At 35.4% G+C, this 17,849-nt stretch overlaps 1 protein-coding gene across 2 annotated transcripts in view; it reads right to left on the bottom strand.

Moving 5' to 3' along the window:
• Pka-C3 (Protein kinase, cAMP-dependent, catalytic subunit 3) overlaps positions 1–17,849 on the bottom strand; it is a 100,803-nt gene continuing 82,954 nt past the window's right edge. For both annotated transcript variants that reach the window (XM_074169329.1, XM_074169330.1), the window contains 5 exons: positions 17,315–17,483; positions 7,527–7,882; positions 5,047–5,228; positions 4,629–4,706; positions 1–2,691 (listed from right to left, as the gene is read on the bottom strand). In XM_074169329.1, coding sequence (XP_074025430.1) covers positions 2,566–2,691; positions 4,629–4,706; positions 5,047–5,228; positions 7,527–7,882; positions 17,315–17,483 — 911 coding nt within the window. In that variant the 3' untranslated portion in view covers positions 1–2,565. The remainder of the gene's footprint in view (positions 2,692–4,628; positions 4,707–5,046; positions 5,229–7,526; positions 7,883–17,314; positions 17,484–17,849) is intronic.

Here is a 17,849-nt window from a genome sequence, read left to right as displayed (position 1 = left end):
TTTACAAAAAAATAATTCATTTATTTCAAGACCAACTTTTTTCACATAATTCATGACAGTAGGAACAATTAAATATTTTTATGAACATGCTGATGAGATGAAACATAACAATTAATATAGGCACCGTTCTCTATTCTATTCAACAAATCACACAGAAATAACAAGTCTATATACAAGTTTTTAAAAAAATAAGCTTAAAATAATATTATATCACAATAAATTCCTAGGACTATCATTAAGAGGGGGATGGATGATGCCATTGTATAACTTTTTGAAAAAATACAAGACATACCATCATCGAATGGTACTTATGGCGATATTGACACGGAATATCTCACAGAAGAGACATTAAATACGGAACAGGAACCACTGACTTTTTTGACAGATGTCACTCTTCAGATGTTAGTTGTTAACTCAAAAATTTCTTTAGATTTCTAGTAAACAAGGACAAATGGAGTCAATATGGTTGAAATATTGGCTTAACAACCTGCCAAGATAACATTTCAACTTCAATAAAATTATAGATCTGATAACTTTCAAATAATTTGAATGTACCAGTTAAATGACTTCTAACATCTCTAATACAGAATGAACGATTCAGAAACTCAATCCATCAATATCAAAGTAGCACCAGATGAGTGACTCTTCTGAGGTACAGACTTGAAAATAAAAAGTTGGTATAGTCGAAGTAAACGATATTGTGCACTATTAAAGTTGGCACTCTCAAAGACCAAAAAAAAAACAATACATAGAAATGAACCGGCAGCAAACTTAGCGGTTAGTATTGAATAATTTTTACTAACCGAATTTTATGGTATCCCCGCAGGAATGCGGGGATTCGTGTTCAGTTCAAGAACTGATCGTGATTTGAGTGTTGAAATTCGATATTGGTGCAGTTATAATTACTTAAAATTTTTGTTATCTGTTTAAAATGTGGCGTCCTTGGACAAGTACTAATAGTAATAATGAGTGTGATAATAACGCAGACTTTTTCTAGTGTAGTGATTCCAATAGCGATGGTGAACAATGTGAAAAAGAGATACCAGTGAATAATATTCGGATGCATTTGAATATTGAAACATAGACATAGATTTCGATGTATATAAGAATCTACATCTCAAGTTTGGTTTCGAGGGAAACAAACTATTACAGGCAACATCAGATTTTTCAACTGTACGCAAAATAGTCAAAAACAAAACTTATGAACGCAAGGCGCAATGAGATACAAGATTACCAAAACCTATATCCGAGACCAGATCTAATACTCTACTTGAGAGTGAAATACGGAGGTCAGTTAAGTCAAGGATCCTGTAGAAACGAAACAGAATTCAAAGGTAGCTATAAACCAACGGAAATTATGATATAGTTCCAATTTCGGAAGAAAGAATTGTTTTGTATCTCTTTCATAGTTACAGAATATCTTCAATGTGAGGTACCTCAATAACAAAGTCTGTTATATGTAGGTGAACAGAGAATCTAGATGCTAGCTTGTTTCAAGGTTTTGTAGCAGTTGAGAAAAAACTCATGTTCATCAATGGAAGAAGTTTGATTTAGATAGGCTTTGTGAGGTCTTACAAATACGTGAATCAGACTTTTCAATTATCCAGATAGTCGACGAACAAATCGATGAATTCATTATCAGTTTGACAAAAAAACATCCAATTTGTACAATGGATTGGCAGGTTAGGATATATGAAATGACCATCCAAATCTCAAGATCTCAGAATGCTTTACATATGTACTGCTATTTGTAGAAATCTGATTTTTAAAGTTTCAAATATAACCTAATTGTACCTATCTAATTGTACCTATATAGAAATATTGAACAAAGTAACGGTATGCCATTTTGAAAATAAACTTCATTACTGTGTAGTACAGTGTGATTTGGCATCTGCTTACTGAAATAATACTCCGAAGAATATCGTTTTTTAAACGAATTGATACAAATCTATCTTTAGTGAAAGTATTCATTGGTCATTCTTCAAATTTCAGTTCTTCTGTCTATACGTGTAGATGTTTTTAAATCACTACCACTACATTTCTTTTTCGAAATGTTTGAGAGTAAGTCTTATGAAGGAACGACAAAATCATTCGTGTAACCATACGTTGAGGTTTGATGGTCTGATGGTCAGTTTGGAGAGCATCAAAGTCTCTGTTACGGGGAAGAATAGTTTTACCAATAATATTGGGTTCGGGTCCTCATTGAGAGCAACAAAACCATTTGTGAAAGAAAATAATCCTAGCACACCAATTGTGATTCTTTCCAATGGTTTCCTAGGTAAATATTGAATAAAGTGCAATCTCTTCTCCCTCTTCTACATATATTAACCTAAGAATTGCTGGTTCGTGAACCAAACCATGTTCTATGATACTGAACATCTCTTGAAGATACCTTCAATTATCAATGGTTCAAAATGAGCAAAACAATGGCATAATCCATACTTCCATCGCTAGTTCCAGTTTTGTACCCCAAGGTACTCTCGGTGATCTAACCTAGACGAAATGCAGTTTTTTTTTTCTCGCAGGGAATTTTTGCAACTTATCTTGCTACTGAAACGAAACAAATCAAAAGTTTTCGAACAACTTCAGCTCTGACTCTTCCAGTGTTCTCGATGATTTCCAGTCTGCTTCTGGATAGTCGTCAAAATTGCTCGAATCGCCGTCATACATGATTTTAGGGACGAATGGTGGCTGAAAGAAAAAAAATTAGTCATTACGTCTTCAAGTTTAGTAAACAACGATTGCTGCAGAGTATAGACTGAAAAGAGAAATACTACTGTATCAAAAAAGTACCGGGAATTGGCAAATGATACGCAAAATATCTATCATTCAAACAAATTCATTGTATAGCCTTCTAAATATCTCTTAAGATAATGAACACCCCAATCATCAACCCCTTGGCATTTTTTGGAACTGGTTTTAGAACTCGCTGCGAGTTTTCTTTCATGCCATCTATCGACTGAAAACGGGTGTCTTGAAGTGGCCAGTTTGTTCACACGATTATAGCCTTGTGAGATCGTGCATCCTTCACCTTCAGCTGCTCTGACTCCCTCTGACCCGAAGGGTACCAACCTGTAAAGGTCCCTTGCCCAGGGATATGGACATAAGATGCGAGGAATCATCTGCCCATGGTGTGGTACTGTCGTTAACAGCTTCTGGGGGCAACAAAACTTCATGACGAAGCGAGATATCACCATAGCGCCAAAAGAGGATCCGGTCTTGGATCTACAAAGAAGTGAGGCCCGAATGACGAAAGATTCCCAAGCAGGACCAGCAGAAAAATGGTTACTAGCTCCAATGGAACTCCATGTACATTCGAGATGATCTAGTCACTCGGAAATCTTCCCAAAAATGTATATTCCGAATATGAACGACGGTAGAACTCCAGCGAAAGTGCTTGGAAGCTACTATTGGGTCAACTGCCACAGAGAGATTGAAGTTCTTCGAAAAAGAGTCTGAAGATAAGCAAAGAGGAAAGTTGAAGCAGTACCCTAGTGGGTGCCTTTTCGAGAGAATTGCAGTTGCAATTCCAAGACCACTTTCTCTGATCACACTCGTTAACAAGTACCTTATGTTTGTGATGAATCATTTCTCGGCGGAATCAAGACGGCTTGAAGTAGTAGCCCCACCCAACCAAGAGGCTAAAATGGTGGCAGCTCTGTTGAAGAAACTAATTGCCACCAACTTCATTTTGGATTTATGGAAGGTAATGATCAATTTGTTGGAGATAAAAAGACAAGAACCAACCGCTTTTCAGCCACAGTCTGATGGAATGGTAGAGGCATAATCGCATCATAAACAACTCTCCAAAAACCAAAGAAACTGGGATAAATTTGTTTCTCTCTTTCTGTTGGCTTACAGTTTACATATCTTTCATGTTGTTAACCCGTCGAGAAGTGAAGCTTCCAATAGACGTAAAGTGTGGTAGCTCATCTGATGGATCTTAAGAGGTACCCCTTTTCAGACTATGTAAATGACCAAAATGAAAGGATGAAAGTTGTCCACAAATTTGCCAGATCCAAATTACAGCTTTCCAGCATCAGGATGAATGTGAGGTTTGCCAAAAAGTCGATGCTGTTGAGCTTCTAGAAGGGGAGTTTTTACATGGATCGTGACTTTTTCATTCGGATTATTTTTCGGGACCAATAACCCTAGTTGTGTTCTTGATCCTTCTAGGTGTCGCATCGCTTCGTGAATGATCCCATCGGCATACGAAGACTTCCATATATATAAGCACTACTAACAGGCAGAGAAGGCCACTCTAGTTAAAAGTGCGGTACGAAGTGAGCTGATAAGGCGATAGACATTTGAGTATTAGTCTGAAGTTCAGTTAGAGTTTTTGTATTGTATTGACAATGTAGTAGTGAAATGAAGTTCATTATACAGTGTGCTCAATTATTGTCGAAGCCATGAGGAAAACACTCTCAAAAGTTTCCATACTGTGTATTTCATCATTTCTTGGCTGGAAAATATGTCTATTACGAAACTGCACATTCAAAAATTTGTTGAGAAATAAAAAAGGTGATGTTTCCTTACATAATTTTTATTTTATTGTGAAGACATATCTTCAAGACTGAAATGGTGTTTTGAATGGTTCACAAGGTTATTTATTTATACTCCAAACTTACAGTGAGTTTTCTCATGTATACTTCATGCCAGTCGATTCCCTTGAACCACCTATGCCTTTTTATATCTTCTGCACCACTCTGAAATGAGAGATACACTATTGAAATTACGAAAATGAAAATGTAGACAGAAATATTAAGTGATACCAAAAAGTAGAAACAAATAACTACTTAAAATGAAAACAAATAAAATGATTGACTGGAGGTAAGATGAATAAACAAGTGATGATTAGATGAAGAACTTAATGACTTGATAGATTTTATTCAATCATAAAAAATTTGGTATGATTTTTTATGGAGAATTCATCTGAATACATTTTTCGATGATATTTTGTAATTACTAATTATATATCATAACCAAATCATAACAAAAACATTCGGTGTAATCTTAAAGGTGGAGAAACTATCAACAATAACATACCTTCATGTTTCCTAATCTTTTTGTCCTGTCCTGCACAAGAAGTTTTTTAATTAGGTCTTTGGCCACGGTGTCTAAGTGTTTGGGCCACTCTATTTTACCGCTCAGTATTTTTTCATATATTCCAAATGGATTGTCATCATAAAATGGTGGATATCCGGCTAACATTTCATATATCAAAACACCTGAAAAAATACTGCATTATAGCGATAGACTTGATAAATTATTCAAAATGAGAAACTATATGAACATAGTTATCACTTGAGCTTGAAGTACAAAACCCTGATCTTTAAAATTCTCAATGACGCTGAATTAGATTGTAACTTTCAAAAGTCTACTCAAAACCTGGCGATAATTCGAAAATGAAATGAGGAACGGATGAGGAGACTTACTGCACGTCTACTGTGAAAATCGAGTATCCCATTATAAACTTGATACTATCAAATTTGACAAGTCTGAAGATAGATTTTTCTTTCATGGATAATTGAATCTTTTTCTGGCACGAATTCAATAATTAAATTTGGTTTTATAATGGAATGCTGAATTGTGAACGTAGCTAAAAAAGATCTTTGAATGGTTTCGGGAGCACAAAGATAACATTTTGCCAATAAAAAACTAACCCCTCTCTGCAGCAGGGACGTAAGAGTATCTCTGCCGAATGATGATGACAGTCTTTCTGGATGACGTGTGTTTCCATGTCAAAAATGTTGGACTCTGAGTCAACTCAGTATCCCAAACGAAATCTTTGAGACACCGAATAACCTTTCGATGAATGAAGCGTTATCATGGTGATGTAAAGTTGTGCCGAAATGGACCTCCCTCCAGCAATGAACTATGAAGTAACCAAAGTATCAGATCCGGAGTCTACAGAGAAAATAGACGTCGATTAACCGACTCTCTTGTAACTTTGAATCAAGAGCAAGAGCTTCTCAGTTCTCCAACTCTTGATCCTGAACAAACCAAGGAGATTTGATGACGCAGTCAGGAAGCGATTTATCGCCTACTCAAGAGCAAGATAACTCATGACTCTGCCTTGCACTAAATTATCGAGCAACAGAAACAAAATCTGCAGTAGGAGAGGAAACAGATTTCCCCTGAGCTGAAAATCAAATGCACCTTGAACACCTCAATATTTACCAATCAGTTCGATTCTCTTCAGTGTGCCATAATGGCTGGCGTAGAGGATATTCCATAGGATGGTCTACAGGTGGGATACCAGAGCTGCACTTTCAGGTCTGGATGGCTGAACTTACCTTATCCTTTGCTGATGGGTGCAATAAATGCTTTGCAGCCATGTGGGAAATATATCCCTGGAATGCCTCAGAGGAGGTCTACTTCCTAAGCCAAACAGTTGTGTTGCTCACTTATCTGACAAAGGTATTCGCAGACTGACCGCCGGTTAGGTCTTCTCTACATTGGAGAATATATACCATGGTCTGTCAACCTTGGAGAGGATTATTGAAGCAAGTGTGTCCTTTGGAGCAAATGTCATGTAGTTGTGCAATTAGTGCTAGGGTAGCTGTACAGATATTAACAAAAATCACTCGACAAGTTATGAAACTAGGATTTAGCTTTCATGCTAGTTACGACCACAAGTGTTATACTCATCAAGAGAAGAAGAACCAGAAAATATATTTAGTCGTTTAGATTACCTTATCTGAAAGAAGGCAATGCTCACCAGTCACACCTACGAAAAGACATGTGAGCTGATGTATTGGTAGTCCAATGGTGACAATACACATGTCGATAAACTAGGAAGAGTGTAAATACTTGCTTGCTCTGTAATAACAGGAGCAGTGAGGAACAGAAAGAGAAACATTCGAAAAGCTCTTGAATCTGCTCCCTTCACACCTACCGCAATAACGGAAGAGATAAGTGTAGGTCAATGGAAAATTCACTGAGCCACATAACCTGCAAAACGGAAAATCTAATATATGTTGGAACAAACATTATATATTTCACGATACGAACTTCACTATTGAAGTTGATATAGAAATTGGTCTGGGAAAGCCATGAAGATGCAAAGTAAAGGAACTGGTGGTAGGATAGGTGGGTAGATGCCTCAATACGAAGGAAGAAATCATATTTGATGAAAGAGCTGATGAGTGTTCTAGACACATATCATCAGCACCATATGTGGGACCTGATGTCTGAGTTCTGAAATCTCTGATGGTAGAAATGATTACGCTGCTACCCCCCGAAAACCGCCTATTCAGAAGACTTTTAAACAAAATAGAGCCGTACAATTGAAACCCTACCTGCAGACAATACAACTGAGAAATAGAAATAGCTCTTAATAAGTCTTATTCTACAGTTCAGATCCACTGATACGGTTCTACAACCAAATCGATGGAATTCCAGTTCTCTAGTGATCAACAAAAACATATCACATTCAGACAAATATGAGGTCGTTTGGTTCCTTCTGAAATTTCAGTGGAAAATCAATCGAACTCAGCTCGGAATAATCCGTGTATCTTGCTTACCTAATGCCCACCAATCTACGGCTTTGTTATGTCCTTTGCTCTGGATTATTTCTGGAGCTAAATACTCTGGAGTACCACACAGCGTCCACGTCCTGTCAGAGAGCTTTTTTGCAAAGCCAAAATCTGTGATTTTCAGGTGACCATCCTTGTCTAGAAGCAGGTTCTCCGGCTTCAGGTCCCTGTATACTATGCTCTTGGAGTGCAAATATTCTAGAGCTGAAACTATTTCTGAACTGTAGAAATTTCCTGTGGAACTGGTGAATCTTCCTGCGTTCCTGAGATAAGAGAAAAGTTCTCCTCCGCACACGTATTCGAAAAGCATGTAGATGCAGGATTCGTCTCTATCGCACCATAACCTGAAATGAAAATGTTTATTTGTTATTCATTCTTCATTGTGACTAGTGGTTCAAACAGAATTCCACTTTTTTTTTTTGATGAGTCAGATAAGGAAATATTGAAAATTTTTTATGCAACCAATGACATTGACAGATCTACATTTCTTCACCTTTCCTCATGAAACGAAAAAACTTACCTTTTCAAAATGATTCCTGTTTATAATTGTGAATATTGTGTTTCAAATCACAACGGAGTGGAGGTTCAAAAAAATTTAAGATCATCAGCAATTTTTGAATCAATAATTTCAAATTTATTTTTTATTTATTTATTTATTTGAAAATAGGAAATCCTAATATAAATACAAGTCCAAAAAGGTAAAAATGGTATATAAAAATATTAAAATAGTATAAAAATTTTTCTAACAATAAAATACGTTCAAATAATATATAAATACAAGAAGCTAAAAAGCTAAAAATAGAAATGTGTTCCCGAGAATATTGTCCCATAACACAGAACAAATCAGGTGTGTTCAGAATAGTTAGTTCCATACTACAATTATACAAGGGCATATAAACAATTATTCGAGTGGATATGAATTATTTAACATATCAGAATGTAGCAACGACGTAACACAATGTATACAGAACACATAAAAGATCGAACCAATAAAGTAATTCGATGATGTGAAACATAAAAATAAAAAAAAAATTGAAAATTCATAGAGTACGTGATGCAATATATATTTTCAACTGAGCCTTGAATGAATATAAAGTAACAGAATCTTTAACGTGGTAATTGAAATCATTCAATCCTTTGAAAAACAACGATTTCATAGATTGCTTTGTTCTGGTCCTGGAAATGTGGAATTGATTGGTGGTTCTTGTGTTGTAGTCATGAATTTGAAGGAATCAAAATATTTTGGTAATAAATTTCTGGCTATTTTATAAATAAATATCATACTTGAGTAATACAGTTTGCCACATCATTCCACTTGAGGACACTCAGCATACATTGAATAGGAGTGTATCTATTACATTTTAAGATGATTCTTAAACTTGATTTTGCAATTTCTGTAACTTCTGTATATTGTTTTTATCTAAAAGATAAAGTGGAGTGGAAAAATAATCAAAATGGGGCTGTATAATGGTTCTGTATATTATTATTTTTGAAAACATGGAAACATCCGATGAAATCCTGGAGAGAAAAAATAGTTTTTTTGATATTTTTTTACAAATATAGTCACAGTGTGCATTAAGAGTTAGTGATTCATCCAACACGAAGCCTAAATACTTGAATTCTGACACCCATTCAATTTTGTCTCCCTCCAATTCGAGTTAAAGCTTTTCATAGTCAATTGATTTCAGTTTATGTTTCTTACTAATTATTATTGATTTGGTTTCATTCGTATTGATTTTTAGTTTATTTTCGTTCAAATATATTTCAATTTTTTTCAACAATCGATTCATGCGCTCCACTGTTTCTACAGCTTCATTTCCATAGCATGTAAGTAACGTTTCATCTGCAAATGAATTCAAAAAATCGTAACCTTGTATATAATTCACATCATTTAGGTAAATTATAAACAGCAGTGGTCCCAGGACACTCCCTTGGGGTACGCCTATATTGTTTGAAATTTCATTTGAGAAACATTTCCCCACCCTAGTTATTTGTGGCCTGCCATTGAGATAATTTTGGAACCAACTTAAGGCTGTTCCATCGATTCCATAGTATCTCAATTTCGCTATATAAAATCATTAAAAATAATGTCTCGAAATGGTAAATAAATATGTTCGTATAAAACAAGAAAAGGATTTTTCATTAATGTTTCACCCTTTTGGAGGAAGCCTCACCAAAATTCTGGGTTTTGTAGAACTTAAGATGGCCATTTTGTTTTGTCTTGTGATGCTATCACATTATCTGTTCATTATGAGACCTGTATATTTGTATCATCAGTATTTATGAATATTTCTTCCGCATTAGCTCAGGAGCACATTCGTGAATATAAAAAAAAATGGGCACAAATTAGATTATTTCTTGCTCTACATCTAACCATACATATTGTCATACATCTAATGCGGCACAATTTATCTAGTAAGAGAGTCTGATTAACTGTTTCAAATATCCTTCCAAGGTCAAAGGTCCTGTGTTCGTGGATTCCTTATCTCTAAAGCCATTCGATAAATTACCATGAACTTTTGATTTTCTGAAAATGCATTCAGCTGAATTTTAAATGAAGCACCCAACATTTTGGCGAACTGAGTCTAAAGACATACCAATCTTGATTTTTTTAGTTCAACTTCCACCATTTTTATAACTTTCGAGTATGTAGCAATACAATTGTTTGCTCTACATCTAACCATAAATATTATCATGCATCTAATGCGGCACAATTTTTCTAGTAAGAGTGTCTGATTAACTGTTTCAAATATTCTTCCAAAGTCGAAGTTCGTGGATTCCTTATCTCTAAAGACATTCGATAAATTAACAGGAACTTTTAATTTTCTGAAAATGCATTCAGCTGAATATTAAATGAAGCATCCCACATTTTGGCTAAATGAGTCTGAAGAAATACATTTCGATTGTTTGTAAAGTTCTTTCCCCACGATTTATTTTTGTAAATTGGGATTGGGATTTTCGATATTTCTGGGTAGATATCTGTCTTGAAAGATTAAGAAATTCAATATAAGCCCCTTTGCATATAATTTGTTCTTTGTTGTTCTAAGAAAGAAGGTGAAATTATGGTTAGAGGATAATCTCACTTCATGAGGGTTGGGTTTGGGACTTGAAGTTCACAAAATGATTACTGAACATATCATAGATATTCTTTAATGGGATAGATTTTGAAGATATACCTCACAGAATACTGATTATATACCTTCAGTTTCATTTATAACTGTTGAACTCGCTTTCAATATACAAGGTGCATTATGAATGATCTCATTTCGAAAGTGAATTTTGCATCTTTCAATTAATTTTTATATATATTATAATTTTGATATGATTGCAATTTACTATGGAGTTCTTTCATCTCGAATAATTACTACTTCCTCTCTTTTCTTTAAGCTTAGATTTTTTTATGAAGATGCAATTTCATGGTAATACTTATAATATTTCTGACCAGTTTTCATTTTTTAGAATGTTTTTAAATGGTGATGTATTGCTCACTCATTCTATATTATGCCTGAAAATGTACGAGAATACATGTCTCGTGGATTCGGTTTGGTTTTTGGGTTTTTCGGAACGAATCGAATAAAGATCTTTTTCTAATTAGCAAAAATAGCTCATGAAAGGATCATTAAGAGTTTTCATGCTTTATGCTTGTTTTAATTGCTTCCACTTTTTTTAATGAAAAATCCTATGGAAAAATAAACCTCATTGTTTATGTATTGGGACAAACATTTATAAAAAGGATAAGCTGATGTCAACGCGTTGAAATAGGTTTAATCGATTTCTTTGGTTATTTTTGCATACTATTTATTTAAAGAAACTAATTTAGTTCCTTGCTTCTCATCAAGCTATCACATACGTGAGTATGACTAGTCTCAAAGATTTTGCCGGTTCTAAGAATAAAATTTCATCAACTTATTTTCGGTTCATATCATGCGTGGGGATATGGGAAGGTGGAAAATAAATAATGACTTTTTTTAATTGAAAGTAATTATTCTCAGTTTGAGTCTTATACTTAGATATATTACATAATTCTACAGATAAAAGCACTTTTTTCTTTGAATGAAATGAATTGAATACGAACATTTTTGAATTCTTCAACATTATTGTCGTTATTTCATGCGGAAGAAGAGGATTCTCAATAAAAAGTGGAACTTCTTAGAAACAATCTGAATAACATAGAAATTTTATATATTTATTAATTAAACTGAACCTAAAAAATGTGAAAAACTGAACCTTACAATCAACCAAGGAATAGACATTTCGCAGAAAATGATGTTTGGAAAAGCAATTTCCATGTTAGATTGTTCTTTGGCGAATGGAAATTGCTGTTAATTTAAAAGTTCGCGATAAGAATTACAATATTTCAATATTTTTTCTTCTTAACTCACCGAAGTGATTTTTATTTACAATTTTCTGATAAATAGTTCACTCAATTTCATATACAACTATTAATCAACGGAATTTCTTCCAATTATCATCACAACTGTAATATTGTGCATCGACAACGATATTTTTATCGTGATCAAAGAATACCCCAAGGTCATCATCACTTTCGACTTTTCTTTCTAGGATTGTATTCTCACCTTTATGAGAAAGTGCCAAGCCCATAAGCCCAGATGAGAACAGAAAATAAGTGACCAGATGAAAGTGAATCGCAAGAATCTTTGACCCTGCTAGTGAAAACGAGTTTTGAATTATCTCAGCGTGACGGATGTGATTCAATAACACATTGAGGATTTCCCAAGTACAACATTGTCGGAATTTCTGGTGTACCACTTCTGTTTACTTCAAGAATTGAGAAGATTTTCATATTCCAATTTCCGTTTGAAACAGTTTATTTCGAAAACGGTTCAAAATAGAAATAGTATTATCTGAACAAAGTTAATCTAAAATTGGATATAGAGCTCAAAAATGTTGAAATATTCAGGGTGTTCCATTTGAAAAAATTGAGTTCCACTCATTTTTTCATGGGATCAAAGTATCTGCATTTTTTTGAAGACCCTGTATGAGGAAAATGAAAATATGACACGGAGTGAAGATCCTCATAGTATCAATCCACTCCATTTCAAATTTGATCGTTTTAGTGCAAGAGAGTTCAAGATTATCAGCATTTATAAAAGTTCATGTTTGGTAAAAAAAATATCGAAATTGATTTATATCTTCTAAACCGTAATAGATAGGTATAGGGAAATAGTATATGAATTTGTTGACAAAGTGATAATGAATCATAATATGATATTATATACGGGGTGCTCCATTTGAAAAATCAAAGAAGCCGCTACTTTATAGTAGAAGCGACAACGCCGCTTCGTCTAAAATATTTTAGGCGTGTAGGTCATATTGACTTATGCATACTGTGGAATTTTCAGGTTGATCCGTTGAATAGTTTGCTTGAAACGGCTAATTAACGCTCATCATGAAAAGCCCTGTATACAGTGTCGACATAAAAAGTCCCCCTCTCAACTTTTGACCAGAAGTAACTATCAAAGTCGGACAGAATTTGTGAGAAAATGATTCATTTCATGATGAAAAAGCTAATTTTGTGACACCATTCGCAGCAGAGAGAGCAGATATCAACTCTATTTTCAAATAGACAGAAGAGTTTTGTGACCTTTCACTCGCAAGGTATTTCTATTCTCTGTACAACGGCCTCTATTGTTTGAATTTGAATAACCGGTTGCGCAGTTATTGGTGTATGGATTCGGGGCTACGAAAAAAACATATTTAGTATGAAACCAAAAGAGGACTGAAACAGCTCCAAAGTTACACAAAGTTTGTAATGTGTATGAGAAAGAGATTGTTGAATGATGAATGAGTTACAGTCCAGAGAACATCCATCATACAAATTTGGGAAGGATAAAATTGCTTTCACTTCAACAACTATTTCTACAGGCTGCATGAGGGTATAGCAACGAAAAACATGTAGTATCCTCTCATGGTCTATCTATTTATGAGCAGATTCGAAACGAAAGTGAGTCTGCAAACTTGGATCTGATCTATAAAACATGTATTTGCCATTCCAGTTGAAACGAGTCACCCTGAATAAGTTAGTTGATACAAGGAGTATTAGAAATGGGCAAGAGGAAAACACTTTCTTTCCTATGTAAAAATCAAGTCACAAATTTCAAACAGAGCTGATATTCGAGCAATGAGAACTTATGGTGAAAGGCTTTGAGTTCTATGTCAAAATTATTCCGTAACAGGGATGTCTGCAAACTTTTGTTATCAGAGTTCATTCGCCCTGTTTGCACTCGACGTATTATTCCATTTATCATCTATTGTTTTGTAGAAAATGAATTATATACTTCAAGACCTGATTGATAATATAGGTTTGTACTATGAACTATTCAAGAACTACTGCTCGTGTTCTCTGAGGGAATTATTCAAGTAGACATAAATATGTATTGGAATTGTTACATATATTCATGGAAACTGGTAACGATATCAACAAGTAACATTTCATGGCCCATCAGGATTGGGTAATAACAAAGGACTGCTATACTTCTAGGTCATATTGACTTGGTGGAAAATACGGTCTTTGATTGGGTTGCCATAAGCATCGGGACTGAGTAGTATGAACATTTTTAGGATTCTTCATCGACTCCCTTATAAAATTAGAATGATTCATGAATTGAACGATGATTATTTCTATAGAACAGTTGAATTTTGTGAGATCCTCCCGGAACGATTTCTTTGGTGTAGTTACACTACATGTTTCTTGGATGGATGCACCTCTTCTGTATCTATATTTGTAGGAAGTAGTGAGTGTAGGCCCACAGCACTTAGGCCACATGTGACCCATTGTACATCCTCCCGAGGAGTTGTCCTCCTAGGTCATCGTCCATCCTGTCCTTTCCAGGAAGGTGGACAGGTCTCTGGGAGACATTTCCTTTATATCGGCAGTTTCATCTTCTTGTTCACACATCCTGTATAGAGGTGTGTCCACTAGCCCCATATTGTGGAGGTGTTCACTTAGTTGACAGTGGTCCGTCAGGAATCTTACTATTAACCGTAGATTTTTCCTGGTCAACGCCAGATATTTCTTCGGCGCAAGCTTTGCATCCTTTGATTCCATCCTATCTCTCTAGGGATTGAGCATGGGTGTGACGTTTGGCTAGTTCCGCAATTGTCCAAGTCATCAGGCCATAGGTGCTACTGGATCTTAAAATTCTCAGTCCAGCCGCTTCCTTGGCTAAAGAGTCGGCAATGCGATTACCTTTACTCCTGTTGTGCCCTTCAATCCACCTCAGGATAATGTTATTATCTACCGAGGCTTTGGCTAAATCTTGGTGGCCGTCTAGTACTAGCCCCTAGGAAACATGTTATCTGTTCAAGACTAATAGGGCGTGTCTGCTATCAGATTGTTATGTTTTTGCGAGAAATTCCTTTTCTGGTTATTTCTTTGGTGGCGATTGAAATACCAACCAGTTCTGATGAATTATCATTTCCTACCACGTAGTATCGGTTACATCCATCAATTTATCCAACCAGTTCTGTTTTAACCAGGCTGGTATTTCACTCATTTTCCACCTAATCCTTAGGCTTAGTGATCTGTAGTTACACTACAGATCCTGAGCCTTCTTTGGTTTTTGAGCCGTCTGTATATATGCGTATTGCATTTATAGCATCTGACTCTGTTTTATTTGTATTTTGTAGGGTTTATTAAACACAAACGTGGGTTCAATTGAATTGCATCCCTGGTGGCCTGCAGCAGACGTTACGCAGTAAGCGCTTTCCGCTATAAGCTCAGCCTCAATCGACCCATTCCTACTTCGAATGGGCAAGTGAATAGTAAAAATATTACATTGCAATTATTACGTTCTGATAAGCATCAATAACACCATCCAGTTAGATCCTTTATTGCGAAAAGAGGTAATTTTTCAACAAGATGGACCTCCTTCTCATTACTATAATAACACGTCAGTGCTAGATAATAACTTTTTGGGTCGATAGATTGGATGAAGTTCTATAGAATAGTCACATAAATATCCTGATTCCTCTCCACTAGATATTTTTTAAGGCATGGTGGAGATCAAAAGTCTACGAGACTCAGCTTACTACCAGAAGAAATTACTTGGTGCTAGGCTACTGACAACTGATATTTTTTAGAATGAAAAAACAAAGCTCGTTCAAACCATTGCATCCTAATTAATGGTGTTCAGTTCAAACATTCGATAGGGCACATTTTTTGTTCGGTTTCCTTTCTAGTTCTAGTTCCATTTCTTCTTGCTTTTCTGACCTAAGACCAATTACAATTCTACCGTGTCTCTCTAAAGTAGTGGAATCGATTCTGAAAAATCAGATTGATGAGTACGTTAATGAAAATCATATTATAACATCTATACAATCAGGATTCAGACCTCAGCATAGTAACACCACGGCTCTTCTGTCAATTACTGACGATATTTTTCAAGCTGCAGATGAACAAAATTTGACCTGTTTAATACTTCTAGATTACAGCAAGGCATTTGACACTCTAGATCATGAGATATTGAGTGACAAACTTGTCTACTTCGGTTTTTCTCGGAAAGCAGTGTCTCTCTCAGAAAACTATCAGAAGAATCGTACTAAAAGAGTTGTTGTGGATGAAGTTATTTCAGATGCTCTGCCGGTATTAAAGGGAGTGCCACAAGGATCTATCCTTGGGTCCTTGCTTTTTAGCTTGTATATTTGTGACTTTTATCTGACCGTGAAGAAATGCAATATACATCACTATGCAGACGACACGCAGTTATATTTCTCTTTTTCGCCAGGCGAGTCTACATCTGTTCTGTCGCATATTAATAACGATCTCAACGACATCTTTGACATTTCTACTGTCCATAAGCTCAAGCTCAATTCAGACAAATCCGCAATAATGATGTTCGGAGCTAAGAAGAACAGAGAGCTCACCAACTCTACCTTTCAAGTTCGCATCGAAAACGATATACTTCCCTCCGTGGACGAGATAAAAAATTTAGGATTGTGGTTTGATCTGGATCTTCGCTTTACTAAGCATGTCAGCTATCTGAACCAATCTTCTTATAACGTTCTCAGACAGCTTTTTCCTAATCGTGATTTGCTCAGCACAAACTTAAAACTTAGACTATGCGAGTCTCTGATTATGTCAACAATTTCCTGTTGCGACAGTATATATGGACCTGCTATGAAACAATCGGATGCTCTCCGACTACAGCGTATTCAGAATAGCTGTCTACGTTTCTCGTTTGGTATTCGGAAATATGACCATATATCCCCAGCAATGCAACAATCAGGATGGTTAAATGTTGAGAAACTTAGAACTCTACACCTTCTTACCAACACACATAAAGTTTTGATAACTCGACAACCTGATCACTTACTAAAGAAGCTTAAAACATTCCCTACGATTAACAGCTTTACTACAAGGAACAGTTCAGTTCTAGTCTAGTCTAGCCTCTTATCCGTTCCCGACCTTGGCATTTCTAAAAAGAATTTTCTAAAGTAAAGCAATAACTAAATTTTTTTGATATTGTTAACTCGACTTGTGTTCATATTATTTATCTATAGTTTCTCCCAGGTTGAGTTGAAAAACAGCCTTGGCTGATACTCCGCCTATTCACCATATACTGGAAGTTTCTTTTCTTTGTTTTTGTTATTGTTTTCTCATTGTTATGTCAAACATCTCACAGAGTTGGATACAACAAATGAATTGTGATAGGAAGGGGATTTATATTGTCAATGATAGTAACAGTAACAACATACATTCATGAAAAATACGTCTGTTATTTGAGACCCACCAGAAGGGAGACTCTTGTACTTACATATTGACAACGAAGGGATGTCTGATTTCTTGAAGGATGTTTTTTTCATTTTTAACGTGTTCTACTTGTTTCAGTCTTATAACATCTGCCAAGCACAGTATTTTCATGGCTCCATATTCGTCAGTTTCTTTGTTTTTGCACAGTACCACTCTGCCAAATGTACCAGTTCCTGAAACGAAACAAAATACTCAAAAACGACAGAAATGAATGTAATGTCAATAATCTCAACATCTGTTGGAAAAACCAAGGTAGTATAAAACCATAACAGAACATTCAACAGAGAACGGGCAGAGAAATTCCAATCTAGGAACATCTTCTGGGGTTTGATTACAGTTGTGATTTGAAAGAGGTTAGATGTTTCATTATATCAACTATAATTTGTAACTTGATATCTATATTTTCTGTTGAATCCAAATTTGTGAAACTTTATTAGAACCAGAACTCAGAAATGGCTTTTACGTGGGCTACGCTTCGGCTTAGCTTAAAAATGGTGTTCCATTGAAAATACTCAACTCATGTCAGCTACATATATACG

The sequence above is a fragment of the Leptinotarsa decemlineata genome, unplaced genomic scaffold (assembly GCF_025532065.1).
Source record: "Leptinotarsa decemlineata unplaced genomic scaffold, Ldec_3_MD MMD2_P_RNA_scaffold_5, whole genome shotgun sequence".
NCBI classification, from domain to species: Eukaryota; Metazoa; Arthropoda; class Insecta; order Coleoptera; family Chrysomelidae; genus Leptinotarsa; species Leptinotarsa decemlineata.
This window is presented reverse-complemented; position numbering and strand designations above follow the sequence as displayed.